We start from the raw sequence: 16610 nt of genomic DNA on the forward strand, positions 1-16610 counted from the left end.
GTGGTTTCTCTAGTTTATGTTTTTGGTTCTAAAGGAACACCCCCGTTAGAAAAAAGAAGTGTAGCGCAGGGCACCCAGTCTCAGCCACGCTCCTCCTAATTCTGCCTTGCTTTGGGCTCTGGAGCGCACTTACCATCCCGCTCATCCCGGCGGTGGCTTCTGCCGCTGTCAGGCAGCTGTCTGGGGTAAGTGACTCCATGCTGGGCTACTTGGCCAACAAGCAGGGTTGTTAGTCCCAGTGTGAGCCCGGCAGTTGTTCTGACACCTTCTGCACAGCAACCTAGTTAAGGACAAAACTGACTGCAAATCACTTTTTCAAGTGGCTTTGGGCATCTAGTAGTAGCTTAGAAAGTGTGACGGTAATTTAGTTCCCAAATGCATAGCAGTCGTGTGAAAATGGGGCTGCAACACCTTTGCAAAGTTCAGTAGAAGTTTTTGGCTTTGTTTCCTCCCTGTCTATATTCCAGTGTGCTGCTTAGTATCTTTCTTTTTTTTTTTTTTTTGTAGCTTGATAAATCTTTCTGCTAAAGGCAGAAGTCAGCCAGACTGGATAATCTGTTTTTGATTTAATCATATTGTGTATCTGGTGTATGCAAAATAAATCACTATTCATCTGTTTTGTAATCTGATTTATGTAGGACGGAGTTACATTGAGCGAGTTTTCTACAGCCTAACACCAGGTTTTGTGAACCCGCCTTAAAACAACCATCCTTCTTTACAGCATTTAGGAGGACTGCAGTTAGATTTATTGTGGCATAGAAAGGAACGGGACAGGCTTTCAATTGGTGGAAAATTCAATCTGAGGGAAATACAGTGATGTATATTTGATAGGAAGACTGCATGAAGACCTTTTATTTCTCTTCTTGACCCCTGTGGAGAGGCTCTTCTCCCCTCCACGTGATGCTGGCTAGATGAGGTAGTTCGGGCCTTTTAAAATTGATAAGGTTTATTTGCAGCAACCAGATTTGATTTTACCACTACACCATTTGCTTGGTGACTTTTTCCTTTAACCATGTTTAGCTGCAGGAAATTAAGTGCATGATGAAGATAACCTAACATAGGAAATAGCTCTGACAGCCCCAGCCCATGACACTGTTAAATGCATCACTCTGCTTCCTTTATCAGGAAAACTGCCATTAATTGTCAATGTATAATTGGGCAGGTGGTATTTTGGAATTTCGATGGTAGAGTGCAGGCTAACAGCAAACTGTGTATTTATTTTCAAGCTTTATTTGAGAACATTAATTTTACAACTTAATTATACTGACATTTTCAGATGCTGATTTGAAAGGGGGTTTTGTGGGTTTTTTGTTTGTTTTTTAAATAGATGTAATTAGTTATGGAACTATTACTTATTTCCACATATCTTTAAAAAAAATCCCTCTTCACTTGAGGGCTACAGAATTGTCCTTTTTAATTAAGTGTTTAAAGTTTTTAATCCGATAGACGTTGTGTCCTCAGAAAAAAAAAAAAGAAAGATCCATCAAGTAAGAATTTACTTAAAACCAGAAACATCTGTTTAAAAATGTGTGCTGATCATCACCAGGAGAGACACAGCTGTTTTGCTCTGCTCTCTGTCATTTATCATTAGTCAAATATAGTTTATCCAGAATTTTTTTTTTTTTGAGACTTTTTCAGACTAAAGTATGTGTACCTAACGTGCTGGGCAAAGTATAGTGGCTATATACAATGTCCAGTTGCCTGTAATTTTTTTGCCGACTCTTTGCTCTTTGTATGGTGAGCGTCTAGTAGCAGAAGAGCTCTTCTTTGCCCCCAAGGTGGGCCCTGGCGATTTTGGGGGAAAGGCTTGCACAGGAGCTCAGAAGACGTGGTGTCGTGTTTGTAGCCAAGGCTGAGGCTCCCGTGCTTGGGGGGGGCGGTAGCCAAATCCAGGATCTGTCTCTGGCAGGGTCTTGCCTCTGCAGAGAGTGCCCCGCTGGCTCCTGCTGGATACAGATGTCCGTGGGAGCTGGGAGCCCTCACAGAGGCGATGTCTTTCTTTTGGATGAGCTCCCATCTGGGCTGAGCTGGGAGCTGTACGGCTACCTCCTTCTCTACCCCTCTGTTATTTTTGAGGGTGCTCCATGCCCTGAGGTCTGGAGAGCAGGGGAGCTGGAAGTTTGGCACCTGTGACTCGCCAGCGAGCCGTGCTGGGGGAGCGGGGGGTGCCTGAGGGAGCAAAGGTGGTCCTGGTCCTCACCCAGGGCTGGGACTTAGTGGCCCCAGCTGACCCCTGTAAGGCATGTGGTGGGTGTCTATAGGCATTCAAATCACGTGGCTCAAACTGGCAAATTTATAAGCAGTGAAGAAAGGTAACGTAGAGAAACTTAGCACCACCTGAAGTCCCATTGGTGTATATGCACATGTACACCAGCAGATAGGAGCTAAATATGCCAGTGATAAAGGGCTGGATAAGCACTCGGAGAAGAAAAAAAAGGCAAAACAAAAAACCCCCGTGGTTTAACCCTGTGGTTATAGCCTTTCTCCCACAGTGGGAGCCAGCAGGGATGCTTTGGGGGTGTGAGAGCTGTAATGCCTGCGGAGCCGAAAGCGTGCTGGGGTAGTGTGTGTTTCACAGGGACAGTGGAAAGGAGTATTCGGTCTCCCGCTGAATATGTGCTCGAAATATACGCATCCAGTGCAGGAGCTCTTTTGCATCCTTTCCCTCCCAGTCAGCCCATTTCAGCCGTGATTCACACTGCTCAGACTGTCCTTGCACCAGGGCTGTAGCAGCGAGGCGGGGAAGCGGTGGATGCCCAGTGGCCAGCCTCCGGGCAGACTGGGCGAGAGCTAATTAGCCCTTCAGCTTCCTCCTCTGCACCCTGCGGTGGGACGCGCCCTCTCACTGTGGCAGGTAGCCCCCGTCCGTGGGGACAGCAAAGGGTCGAGGACTTGTGATTTTCCACTCTCTGGTGGTCTTCTCCAGGCTGATGGGGGAGATAATAAAGTTTGATGTAAGAGGACAGGATAGTATGTTGCGGTTGTGCTGTTTAACTAGTTTTAAAGGCTTTTGAAGGACACTTGGTGAGGAGAATTCACCAAAGGAAAGAATATATGCTAAATATAAAATCAGTGTTTTCATCATGAAGCTTTTTCCTTCGGTTTTAAGATGAATAAATTCATCTCAGGCCTAACACTGTTTCTGCAGTGCTTCTTTGTTTCTTTTTCTTTTTTAACCCGAAGTGTACACTTGGCATTTCTTACAGCCGACCTCTCCAGACTATTTTTAAGTGTGTTTTTACACTGGAAGTGGGTTTCTAAGAATGACACTTCTCCACCATCCCATGTTGTCAGGCCTGCTTGCTTGTGTGATGGTAATGAGTCCTTAATATTTTAGTTAATTGCAGAGTCAATACAGGGCCGGATGAGCGAGCTGGATTTTTTCTGGCTTGTGCGTCATCGTTAGTAAGGTTTGTAAGCAAGTTCTGACTTCAGAGCTGGCTCCCTTGCAGTGCATGAACCAGAAAGAGAGCGGCTTCGCTTTGAGACTCTCTGACGTGTTTTGTGTTGGGAAGGAAGCTGGGAAATGGCTTTTTTTCTTCTTTCCGCCCCCTGTAAACTGAGCAGATTTGTTGAAATCGATTAGATTCATTAAACGTAGAACTTCTCCAGAGCTGGTTTGGCATTCACTTTCACAGCAGAAATCCTCTTCCTTAAATTCTTCTGTGTCTTTCTGACTACCTTTCTCCTTTTTGTTCAAGAATCAATATATGAAGATATTTGTAAGCTGTGTCTTAACCATTTTTCCATTTTGTTTACAAATCGGATAGCATCTGGGCCATCAGACGTGCTCGACCCATAAATCTTCATAAAATAACCATTACCTTCTAAATTACTTACGTCGTGGCATTATCCATATTGATGAAATTTTAAATGTAAGATGGTGAAGGATGAACTGCGAAACACTGTCTCTAAAGTAATAGTGCTGGATGTTTGCGGTTTGTGACAGTGTACTTGATGTTAATTTTTAATACGTTTTCCTTTCCATTATAGCCCATCCCTGCCTGCCCTTGATTGGCAGCTGCCATCTCACTCAGGACCTTACGAACTGCGTATTGAAGTGCAGCCGAAATCCCACCACCGAGCTCATTACGAGACGGAAGGCAGCCGAGGGGCTGTGAAGGCATCTGCGGGGGGCCACCCTATTGTGCAGGTACCAAAACGTGTAACAAGCAGCACAGGTTGTTTATCTCTGTGGTGAGCACCCTTTCTTCTCTAAAACCGAAAAGCAACAAGAGATTTTTCCAGTCCTCAAAGATCACTGCGCGTGAGCGTGCCTTAGAGCATATTTTAAACTGGATGGACCAAGCCTTTATTAAAAATAAGGCAAGAGCATCCGCTTGCTCTTAGCAATGTGAACACGGCGCAAGCGGATGGCTGCTCTGTCTGTGTAGGACATTAGCAAGTGTTCATCTGGCAAGCGGTGACCGTGGACCTATCTGTGCAGTCAGATTCCAGACATGCAGTTTATACTGGAATCATCTGGGGACGTGCCTCAGTACACTTAGTCCTTAAGTTGTGGTTGGATTAATCAGAGCTGTAAACACATGTTGGAGGGCAGAGCTGTGGCAGTAATGTGGAAGTATGTCGCTGGTTTGGATGCTGCAGTGAAGGCTGAGCAAAGCGAGGCTTTTTGAGTTTCTTCTGTTTAGTTCCTTAAACCTTTCCAGCAGCTCTGGAAAGCATCTGAGGTCTGAATCTTGTTTCATGAATTCTACCAAACTCTTCAGTTACTTGTATATAAAGCATTTAATTTAATAACACTGTAAACTGACCCTTAATGCATTTATATGACTAGTCTCATTCATGTTTAAAGGGCCTTTCTCAGGAGTGGGAAGAACAAGATTTAGTTGTTTGAAACAAAAAAAAGAAAAAGTAGCAGGAGAGAGCCAGCTCTTGCCTGTTCCTCCTCAGCTGCTTCTTTCTCACCCAGAAGTTAAACTTTCAAGTGCCTTCTCTTGGGGTTGTGTGCCCCTGTGCCAGCGGAGCCCAGGCTTTATCACCGCCCTGATGCGGCGGGACCCATGGGTGTCGGGGCAGGGTCCATGGGAGGGAGGGAGGGAGGGAAGGAGGGAAGCAGGCGCTGCCGCCGCCGTGCTGACGCTGCTTGGGTTTATGCCACGACTCTTCCTGTAGGAGCAGCGGCTTGTCGAAAGACCGGATGGCTCAGGATGATGTACAGACCGCACGCATGGGGCTCGTGCACGTTTGTTTGTTTGCTGTAAAACTCTTGCAAGCAAACGTTGTTCGAAGGGACGGTGCGAGTTTTAGATGACGCTGGGCAGGGAATGCCACTACGGAACTTGTGTGCTGCTGCGGCAGCTGAGAAAGAAAAGCGAGGGGAGCTGTCAGCAGCAAACACGCTTCACCCTTTAGCTCTGCCAAAACTCATCAGTGACATGGGATTATGGAAGTGATCTGCTGAAAGATGAAAGGTTTTAGCAGAACATTTGTGAAGGATATTAAAGAGGGGTTTGTGGCAAACACGCTTGATGACAATTAATACCTACTCTGTTTGTGGCTTGATGCAAGGAAATGTAAATGGGGAGGCATCAATTCGCAGCGGCCAGCCTGGCATTTAAAGTTTCCTACGTGCTTTTTGGAAAGACTGAATGTGATGCCAACATTTAATTGGACTAAAAGCGTCCAGACATTTCCCCTCTCATCCCCTGTCCCGGTCTGTTGGGAGCGAGCGTGCTGCTTCCAAACACAAACAAGTGTCAGAAAAAAGGAGAGGAGAGAAAACTGCGGAAGGGCAGGACGGGAGAGGGGAGGAAGCAGCCAGTCCTAGCCCTGTCAATTGGCTCTACCGGTTTAATAAAGATTAATGTATTTTTCAGTCCTTTTATTACAACCTGAACATCCTTTTCTCTAAAAAGAACAGAAATGTAAAGAGGGCCAGAAAAAGCTTCTCCATGCTGATGCTGCCATCCCAGCCAGAGTTATCTGTTTGACGAAATGCTTAAAAACTTCTGACTGAGACCAGAGTTGGATGGATGGATGATACGTACTTCCAAAAAAGGAAGTACTTATAAATACATTTTATAAGAGAAATAGTAAGTACGTACAAATAAATAAGAACTTTTTAAAAAAGTACTTACTTACAAGTGAAAGGAGGAGGAGGAAGAAACCTAGGGAGTAACTTCTGATAAACTGGCAACTGACAAAAGCTGTAAAATGCATCTCTGAATCAACATACTTTCAGATGTTGCAGGTATTTGGGTCAGGTTTGATTCAGTCCACTGTGTTATACGGAAAGGAGCACGGGCTTCAAAGTTCACACCCAGATGTAAGCTCAAACAGTATCTGAATGTCTTCAGGTGTGAGATTTTGGATCAGGCTTTTCCCTCTAATTTTTCCCAGTGTTTTCAATTGTGTTGACTCAGTGAAACCCACCATAAAATGTCTCTGACTTCTTGCGCTACCCTTTTGGGTTATTTTTTTGCCCTGTGTGGGCAGTCAGGTCTTTCTTGTGTTGCTGCTTTGGGGGAGCTTGCTTAAATTCTGCTTTAGTTAAAGCTCTTCCCCTTCACCTTCAACAAGAGGAGAATGTGGAAGAGGTCTCTTCCTCCCTTTTCCATTTCAATCGCCCTCTCACTAGCATCCTGCTTCCCAAAACTGGAGATTTCCTCACACTTATACCTCCACATATCTCTAGGGCGTGCTAAGGCAGAGGAGAAGTAAATCCAAAAAGCATCCGCTGCTTGCTCATGGCACAATTCCCCAGCAAAATTGCCGGGAGGTTGCTTTCTTTGCAGCTGGAGTGCATTTATCTTTTTTTTCCAGGCAACATTAGCTGCCTTGCTGCTGCTCCATCTCTTCTTATAGAAGGTGGAAGTGCCTGGGAATCAAAGGTTTCCAAGCAAGTGTGCTGGATGAGGAGACTGGTTGTGTAGGAGGGCAGGAGTCTCTCATGAGTGTGAGGTGAAGTCCAGGGTTGGAGACCGATTTTTTCCTTAGCTTTAGCACCTCCTCCAGGCTGGTGACTTTTCTCTGCAGTGGGAGAGCTTTGCACCGGGACCCAGCAGGATGCTCCGTGCCTGCCGGTGTGTGAGGTTACTGTGCTCTCCCAAACCTGAGCCTGGGAAAGGGCGGGCGGTGCTGAGCGTGGCAGGCTGCCATGAGGGTTTGTGCTGACCCACTGGAGGGACATGCCTGGAGGCTGCTGGCAGCTGCCCGCAGCAGCAGAGTCTTGCCCCAACCTGGTGCTGTGAGGCGCCACTTGCTCCTTATCATCTCTCCATCATCTGCGTGCGGCTGTCTCCATCACCCTGCCGGCTGTCTCCCAGCCATACTTCATGCCAGCAGGATTTCCTATGGATTTCCTACTGTGGGATGGCTGCACCCTCCCTTCTGCGCTTAGGAATGATACGGTTTTGAGCGCTTCAAGTTGCCTGTGAGAGCTAATGAGCCCGTCAAGGCAGTATTCCTCTCTCCCGCGTATCGCCTTTGCCTGTTTGGGTGTTTGGCTGCCGTGGCAGCCCCAAGCTATCACTGTTCTCGATTGCTAAACGTTTTGAGAGTGGGATGAGCCGGCGTGCCTAGTGAGCTAAAAATGCTGCAGAAGATTGCCAAGCGAGCGGTGCTGGGGAGCGGTGCTGCTGAGCTCACGGCTGGCACCGGCTAGCTTGGGGAAGTATTTTGCGAGTTGTTGTTGCCTTTGGTGATTGCAGACCAGGGTGCTCCCCGCTCTGAGTCAGAATGGGGCCTGTGCCCCAGCTGGCGTCGCGCATTACAAAGCTGCGTGCTGTGCCAGGGGAGGGTGAAACCTGGGACCACTCTGGGGAGGGAAATCACACCTGTTAGCATCCTGCTGGCACCTCCGCAATTGCAGGAGTTCGTGACTAGGGTGAGGATTTCCCTGAATGGAGCAAGATGAAGTGAATGGGCACTTCAGGAAAGTCCCCATATTTTAAGTGAGGTGTACTTAATTCAGGGGGTTTACATTCAGAACATCTTAAAAACATCCTCCATTTGGACGTATCTCCCATTCTTTGTTTTAAAAGTGGTGGTGAGGAGGTGCACAAGATGGGGGTTACATTCCAGCCAGCAATGGCTCTGTTTCAGCTGCAGGTAAGTAATCTGGCAGATAAAAGTTTGGGATCCCTGGGGAGGGATGGTACCAGGTTATAAATATATGGTCTATGGATATTCTAATTAATAACTCAGCTTTGGAGTAAGTCAAGCACTTTGCCTGCCTGAGATGGAATTTTTACAAGCAGGGTGCGGTGTATCTGTGAGATAAAATCCAAATACTTAAGAATGTTTAATTAAAGGGTATGATTTACTCCCATAGAAGACTGAACTAAGGGGTGAAAGAAAATATTCAAATGCAGAGAATAGTCTAGTAAGCTCTTTCAAAAGTTGTGATTATTAATTCAGTTTTTTGACGCAAAATATGCCAGGAATTTTCCTCAAGATCATTCTTGACGTAAGGCAGATAAATCAGTTAGAAAAAGGGAAGAGGAGGAGTTGTAGGGGTTTTTCTTTTTCATCTAGATAACCAGTACTAGGCAGAACTTGTTTTCCTCTTGGAGAAATAAGTTAATATTGAAGATAGAGTTTCACTGTATCGCTTTGCAGTGAGATGGTAAAGGTCGCGTACGGCTTGTGCGCTCCAATGCAGAGTTTGATCTGAGCCTGTGAACAGATGAATATTCGGAACACCTTAATTTTACAGGCAAAACACAATGATTTGTCTGCTGATTTACATAGTCAAAATGTTGTCTGTGCCAGGAGACTCGCTCGCAAGGGTTGGCTTGTGTCGTTTCTCAACAAGATCCGAAGTAGGCACTTTTGGTCTGGTTTTCAAAGGCCTTGAGGCGTATGCTGGGATTTTTAAATTCCCTTATGACTAACAAGCGTCAAACCCTTCTCTAAAGCAATCAATGTCTTAGTATTTTTGTACATCTTCACATCACCATGATTAGGCACCAACATGCCTCTGAGCTATTTGTGCACCTTGGTAACACATGGAGCGTGTTACCGTTTGCTTCCAATGGATCAGTTGGCTTTGTTGCTTTTGGATAACGAGCTCAAGCAGTCCAGGTCCATGTGCTGGCCACTGCAGGTATCTATCATAGTCCCTTCATCTTCTGGACCCACGAGCTATGAATACCTTTTGCAAAACCCTCAGGGAACAGAAGGCCTTGTCAATCAAACCGTTGTAATTTCAGGGGGCAGCAGTCAGTCCAGTGAGCTGCAAATGCATTCAGATTGGGGCCTGATGTTCTAACATCACAGTCTCATGTAGCACTTCTCGTGCACCTGGCTTCACAAATAGTTGATGGCGTGAGGTAAACAGGGTTGTGCAGTTACACAGAAGACAAGATGGGACGAAGAGAGAAATGAAGAGCTAAAGGGAAAGGCTGGAAAGAGGTGTTCACCACTGATGACAGGAAGGGGATGAAGCGATAAGGAAGCCGAGAGGGAAGCTCTTCCAGGCAGAGCGGGGCAGGTCCTTCGCAGCAGTGCTCTGATGCTGCACAGCAAGAGTGAGACCGTGGTTAATTTTTAAATACGTAGTATGGGACTTCTACAACTGCAGTGCATGCGCGAGTGCTTTTCTTGGTAGGGGTTCCCTGGTGCTGCCAGTTTGTTTTAAACAACAGGGCCGCCACCATGGCTAGGTGAGTCAAGGGAACTGGAAGGAAAACAGTTCCTGGTGGGTCCAGCTCATGGCCATCTGACACCTGACCAAGAAGAGTGGATGTGGAAAAAATGGGGTTAGCCTCTTTCCCCTTCCCTATCAGAGCAGAGAAGAGGGCACATTCTTCGTTAGTAAGCAGTGATTCAATTTGTCATGCTGCAGTGGACTTCCTCTCTCTGCTGCTCTTCTTTTTAGAAGACGGCGTCACCCTTTTATCCATACGGAAATACAATCCTTTCTTATGGTGGGGATATAAAGACATTGGCAAGCACCTGTTAGCCAGGTTGCAATTAATAGCACAAAGCCATGCAATCATACAACAAACCAGACAGGGAGCCTACATTTTATAGCCTTGTTTTAGACAGACGGTATTTCTTAAGAATAAATCTAAGCTGAATGGCTTTCTCACTTCTTGCATCTGTATAGTTAAAGCCAACCTCAAACTAGCAGACAGATAATCAAAACTGAAAAATAGAATGATTTGGCAGATGTTTTAAGGTTGCTATTGCTTCTATAAATCCAACAAATGGAAGAAAGCCCATTGAAAGCTTTTTATCATGTTTTTTCATCGTTAGAAGATTGTATTTTGGGAAGGGGGGAGTTTCTCTTTTTTGGTATTTTACGTGAAGCTGGTCCCATGGGGTACCTCCACAAGCACAGCTGCATAGGTAGCTTACGGTCTTCCTGAGAAGGGCCAAGTCCAGAAGGGAGAAGTTCTGGAAAGTGTGCTCCTCTCAGCTGGTGAAGATTTCATGACCCTGAAAATGGAGCTTCAGCTCTGATTTATGAGCAGTCTTGGGGACGTACCTCTGCTGTTTGGTGTAACAGCCCTTTCCAAATAAAAAAAGACACTTCCACCAGCCAGCGCTTCTCTCCTTTAAAAATGATACCTCGCCCACACTCAGCCTGATGGATGCCACAGCATGCATCCCAGTTGTTAGGATGCCTAGATACTCAATCTGGCTTTCCAGCCCAAAGGATTTAGCCCAGCATCCTAGGTTTGCCTTCAGCTTGGACTCGATGGCTGCCAGCAAAGCAGGAGTTTGTGGTGGCCTTGAGGAGGGGATGGAAAGCATTCCCACTCCTCCACCGTTGCTGGCTCCGTTCCCTTGGGAAAGGAGATGATGATATCAGCTCTCAGCTTTCCTCTTTCGTGGCCTCTCCCATTTTCCTTTTTGCCTCATCCTTCGTGACAAGGGAGTTGGTGGTATTGCTCTCACTATGTGGGGTATCTTCTAGCTGTCCTCTGGTGGTGGTTGATAAGGCAAAGACCACGCAGTAGTTGTTTCACAGTACCTCTTGTACACAGCTGAGTGGGTATTTTCCATCACGGTTAGACCTAGGAAGGAAGAAGAGGAGTCATCTTTATCTCCACCATTGCTTGGAGAGCCATCCTTTCTGCTTCCCTTGTTAGGTTGGTTTTGGTGATGAGCAGCACACACACCCTGAGTGTCTAGAAACAGTTTGATGTAATTCTCTGTAAGACCAAGACAGACAGAACATAAATGTAGTAGTCCTTCTTTTCTTATTCCTCATTTACTTTGTCCTCAGCTCTCTTTCACTGGATGAAGTGTTTGCAGCAATTTTTTCTGCACATTGTCTGAAAGGGCTATTCATCATTATTTTGGAAGCATACCTCAAAAACATGTATCACTGCTCTCCAGGGGGGAATCGGGACTCATCCTTGACTTTTAGAGTGCTATGCGGTTCTTGTCTTTTCCGTCCTTTTTGCCCCCCTGCTTAATATTGCATCACTCCTGCTAAAAATTGCAGTTGCCATGTCTCTTGCTCTGTCTCTGACATTTCTTTCTAGAAGTTGCCATCCCCCTTTCCTGCAAGCAAGTCAGGTCCCAAGCAAGATAAGAAAAATCCCCCTTGCCTTGTTTTTTTCTACATAACTAAATAAAGTGCAAGTCTGTCTATGCGCCTGGGGTGTATCTGTCAGTGGGTGGTGTTCAATGAAGATAGAAACAAAAAAATTAATATGATCAACAGTTGAAATAGGCAATTTCTCTGCAGTGGTGTGCTAGGAAAATACCTGCACAAGCCACAGCAGCTTGGCAAAGGCGTTTGTGGTACTGCTAGTGAGGCTGCTGCAAATGTGCTTACAGAGCTAAATGTTCCCAGTTCCTTCCTTTGTACTCTCTGTCAAGAGCTCAGGAGTCCATAGTGTGATCTGTTCTCTCTCATATTTCTTTTTAAAAAAACTATTGGAAAGAAATGGTTCAGCTTAAATGGTACAAGAAGAGAAAAACAACAGCCAATGAGATTCCTGAGGGTTTTGGCACATTTGAGAGCTTCAAAAATGGTCATAATGTAAAAACAAAAATTGGCAATTGCTTAATTCGTACTCTAATAGATCTTTGTCTATTGGGAATGTTATTCAAGTGCCTGAGCTATTCATGTTAAAAAGTGGCCCCTGCATCTGCATAGTGATTGCTCTTTCATAAGGATAATTGGTGGTGGTGTTCTCCCCCCCCCCCCCCCAGTAAATTTGTGGTGGAAACACCCTTCCACTGAAAATGCACGTATCAGGGAGAACACCTAGAAGTGACAAGAGTCACAAAATCAGAAGGCAGCAGTTCTGCAGACCTCTTTGAGGTTCAGCAGCTCTTCTGCCCTCCCAGCGTCTGAGAAAGAGCTGCGGATGCTTCTGGTACACCCACAGAGGCTACCAGTAGTGCTACAAATGGGAACTCACTTCTCTAAGGAAAAATACAACATGGGTGGACCTTTTGCTTGTCTCAAGTTACCAGTCAAAAAAAAAGACAAAACACAAAACAACCCCAAACCAAACTACATTCAAAGCAGTATTGGGGCACTCCTGAAGTCGGTCAGCTTAGCCTGCTTAATTCAAGCACGTGCTTAGGAGTTTGCTGACTTTTAGTCAGTTTAGGTGTTTTTAAGAAAATAAGACTGTGAGTGGATAAGAGCTTGAGGACTGGGTTTAAAATGGCTTTACACTGAGGTTCAGATGATAATGTGAGGCTATGGTCGGGGTGTGAACCGTGGTTGTTACTTAGTTTTGGTTGCAGTTGAGAAGATCTACAGCAAAGTTACCGATCAGCAAATCTGCTCCAGACTTGTCAGATATTGCACGTTGACGTGCGCCCAAAAGCTGAAATGAAACACGGTTAAAATTAAAACGCAGCTTTACCAAAAGCCAGATGCTTCATTATGAGCTGTGCTAACCTACCTGCCAAATACTGCTAACCTGCATGAGGCAGGTGATTAATTTTTTACAAGTCTGCTTCAGCAACTAGACATCTGTCCTCTATTCCTAAAAGTAATATCTCAGGGCAAATGATTTTTTTTTTCCTTCTTGGTACTTCAAATTACATAAAACATATATATCATGAAAATTATATTGTGTGCATTCTCTATGAAGATATACTGGCAGCCAGTTCGTATTTCAGATCACTTTCACACCAATGTAACTCCACTGGAATAATTTCTGGTTTTATATTTTCTCGTTTTTATATGTAAGAAGAGTAAAAAATCACATCCGTAGCATACCTTGTAGTCTGGAATGTCAGTGTATGTGGTTGTAATGTAGATTTTCTATTTTAATCAGTCATTATTCCAACTAACTGGCTGAATCAGTGGAAAATATGGTGTCAAATTACTCAGTTGCTCTCTCGAAGTACGTTGCAGCTTTCATTATGAGCAGGGGTTTATAATTTCTTTCCTTGTGAAGAATAGCTCGAGATCTTCTTTGATACGTGCCATGAAAGGGAAACGATCCATTACAGCATCTGCTATATACACACACATAGGTAAAATACGTCGTATGCTGTCAGTGCAGTGAAATAAACTTTCTCCCTCCACATGTTTAAGAAATAATTTAGCAGGCATTGCATATTTTCACTGAAACAGTTGAAGCATGCTAGTGATCAATTTACTTGCACGTGGTAAAAATAATACAGGTTGCAGACAGATTTGTAATACTATTTTTAAACACCTGTTTTTAACATTTCGGTACCCAATAAAGCGGAGGAACTCCTGCTTTTGGTTTGCACGCGGACGTTATGTACGTTGGGATTTCAAAGACTACTGCCTAGGTTTCAAGTGCAGCCCTGTTCGAAGCAGTAAACAACACTTTCAGGCACAGCGGGGGTACGTTTTTTGGAGTTCCTCGGCACTTCAGTTACAGGCACCAAAGTCCCCCTCAATGAGTTCTGCCCTTTGGGTCACGGATAACAACACAGTGTTACTGCCAAATGTGAATCCTGGCAAAAACGCGTCGTCCTTACCAGAAAGTGAGCTCCTCCCTTGCCACTTGCCAACCTGCTCGTGTGAAAATATTGCTGGTCCAGTTCTGTGTGATGTAAGGGAAAAAATGTAAAAGAGATTGCGCAAAGTGATCTTTCTATTGCAGTGCAACAGAGCACTTAAATACATCCTTAAATTCTTATAAAGTGGGATTAAATGTTGAACATGTGATTAGGTTTTCTACCAAGCAAGGGTACATTGATCAACTGGCAATTAATTGTGTCACTTACTGACTCTCAGGTTACTCAGCTGCAAAATCTGGATTAAGACACTTTCACTGCCTTGCATGGGCGTTAGAAGAGATGGGGTGTCACGTGTGAGCGTGTGGGGCTGCCGACTGCCTGAAAATAGCATGAAAAAGGGGAGCAAGTTGCAGAACCTGCGCTGTGTTCTCGCAGACCTCTGCTGCTTTTCAGGAGATCCGTTAAGTTTTCCTTCTTAAAAGTCTGATGCACTTCGGGCATCAGTTTCAGGTTCCCCGTGTGTTGCAGCTTCCTTCTGATGGTTTTCAGGTGAATGCTATTAACTGGATGCTCCTTTTCCTCTGCCTCTGCCTCTGGTCCCTTTGGTTTTGGGATCCCTTAGAATGATTGCATCTTTCTTTTTGTTCCGCCACCATTATGCTTGCCCACATCTAATGGGCATGAAGTCCCCGTGTCTCTGAAGATTTTAGTGGATGTCTTGATAGCAAGTCAGATGTAATGATGCTAGACCAAGCTTCCTCCAGTAGCCAAAATCTTCCCATTACTTTCCTCTGTCTTGAGACAAACTGCACCTTTCTTCGTGTCATTTAAGTCTGTAATTTAGACCGGTCACTGAAGTCTGCTATATTTAGCTGATTCCTGTCCCTGTGCCTGTGTCGAAATAGCAGTATCAGCGTATCATGTGTGTTCTGCGCAGGACACAGATGCCCATATTCGCTGCGCTTAATAAGCCGCACGTTCCCATCCCCTCGGCTTTCTGCCCGTGGAAGGGCAGTGGCTAGCGTTCGGGAAGCCTGCAGCATACAGTGGCTGTGCAAATAGATAGATGGCTGGAAGAGAGTGGGTCGGAAGAGAGATCACATTTCGTTTCTGGAGAGCTGAGCCCAGCCGTGTGTGACGCCCGGGCGCAGCTCCGGCACAAGGGGCTGCTCCTGAGTTTTCATCCCCGTCCGAACATCTTTACTCAAGGCTGCTGCCTGCCTTAGCACCGCAAGGAGAGAGGCGTGAGCCCACGGTGGTTGTGGCACATCAGGATTGAGAAGCTCGAGCAGGGCTTGCACCACGTTGCCTGTGCTTGCCCGGGGCCAGGACTACCTGCGCCCTGGCTCTCCTGCGAGTGCACGTTACGGGGACGTAACGCTGTGCCAATGAGTGCGGGGCAGAGAAGGGATGCAAGCGGATGAGGCTGGCTGTTGCCAAAGCCAGCGGGGTGGCAGGGTGCTGGCCGTGGGGCGAGGGGCCGGGCGCTGTGCGGGTGCCGATGCCGGTGGCGTGCCTGGCAGGCCAGGCAGCACCGGGGCCGGTGGGGGGCCCAGCTCCCTGCGGATCCTGGCCTGGCACGTCGTTATGATCGCTATGGAAATAATTTCAGTGTGTTTTGTAGCTCTGAGATGCTGCGTCTTGCATTGTTTGGCTGGAAAGCTGCTTGACTGGTTTTGGAGGGTGGCTGTACACGCACAAGCGCTAGCTGAATTTTTTTTTTATTTTTTTTTTTTTTTGCGGTGGAAAGTAGGAGATTCGCAGCATGGTTTTAATTAGAATCGCTCATTTAGTCTTTCACTGCAGTGTGTTCTTTAGTTGAAAGATAATTTAATTTTCTTTGTTTTGGAAGATTTTTGTGCTTGTCTGTGTGAAATGTCTTTATTTACTGTGCCTCATTGTGCTTGGTGCATAGCTTTGATTGTGAGGAGAGTCAAAAACAAAAACTTCCCTGGGCTGTGTTATTTTCCACCTGCTGTGGCTTTTAATACAGTCTCACTGCTATATATGTACCAAGTGCCTGCATTTCTAGGAGAAAAACACCGGAGAAAATTGGCAGAGCATGCAGGGTTAGATTTAGCTGTAAAACTCTCATTGACTTGAAGAGGAATAGCACATCTAAAGTTGTGAAGTGCTGAAGAAGTGTAACCGGTATGGGTCGGTTTGGCTTTTTGCCTTGTCCTGTATCCGTGGAAGATAACACTTGTTGAAAAAAAGGCAAAAAAGAAAAAAATCCTGCCACTTTTTGCAGAACTCACTATTAAGATCTTGTGACACCTTCTGTGCTATGGAGAGTATTCGGTCTGGTGGAAACACAATATAGCGTGGAACAGTCATGTTTATAGGTACAACAATGTGCCTGTCATCTCAGAATCAAAAAAAGCTACATAAAATACATAAATCTCTCCCCATATATGCAAGAATTCATAAAATGGCTTGGAATGTGCAGGGTTTTTTTTAAAAAATGAATTATAGATCATATTTATTCATCAATAATCCTTAATAATCCCACAATAATTTTCCAAATGGCTTTCAAATTAATTTTCAGCCTCTTCTCTTGCAGTTGTGTTGTTTTCATTATGTGGGCCTTATATGTCATAGCTCTTATTCTGCAATAATACAATGTAATATAATATTCCTCAATATAGTCTCAAGTATTGTTACTGAGTGTGGGTTATAGAGTATTATGGACTACAAAATGGCATACAGTGATAGAACTTTACACA

At 45.2% G+C, this 16610-nt stretch overlaps 1 protein-coding gene across 7 annotated transcripts in view; it reads left to right on the forward strand.

The window, feature by feature from the left end:
* The window catches only part of NFATC1 (nuclear factor of activated T cells 1), a 114870-nt gene that overhangs the window by 15733 nt on the left and 82527 nt on the right, over positions 1-16610 (forward strand). For all 7 annotated transcript variants that reach the window (XM_054191677.1, XM_054191679.1, XM_054191681.1 and 4 more), the window contains exon 3: positions 3994-4153. In XM_054191677.1, the coding sequence (XP_054047652.1) occupies positions 3994-4153 (160 nt within the window). The remainder of the gene's footprint in view (positions 1-3993; positions 4154-16610) is intronic.

The sequence above is a fragment of the Rissa tridactyla genome, chromosome 2 (genome assembly GCF_028500815.1).
Source record: "Rissa tridactyla isolate bRisTri1 chromosome 2, bRisTri1.patW.cur.20221130, whole genome shotgun sequence".
NCBI classification, from domain to species: domain Eukaryota; kingdom Metazoa; phylum Chordata; class Aves; order Charadriiformes; family Laridae; genus Rissa; species Rissa tridactyla.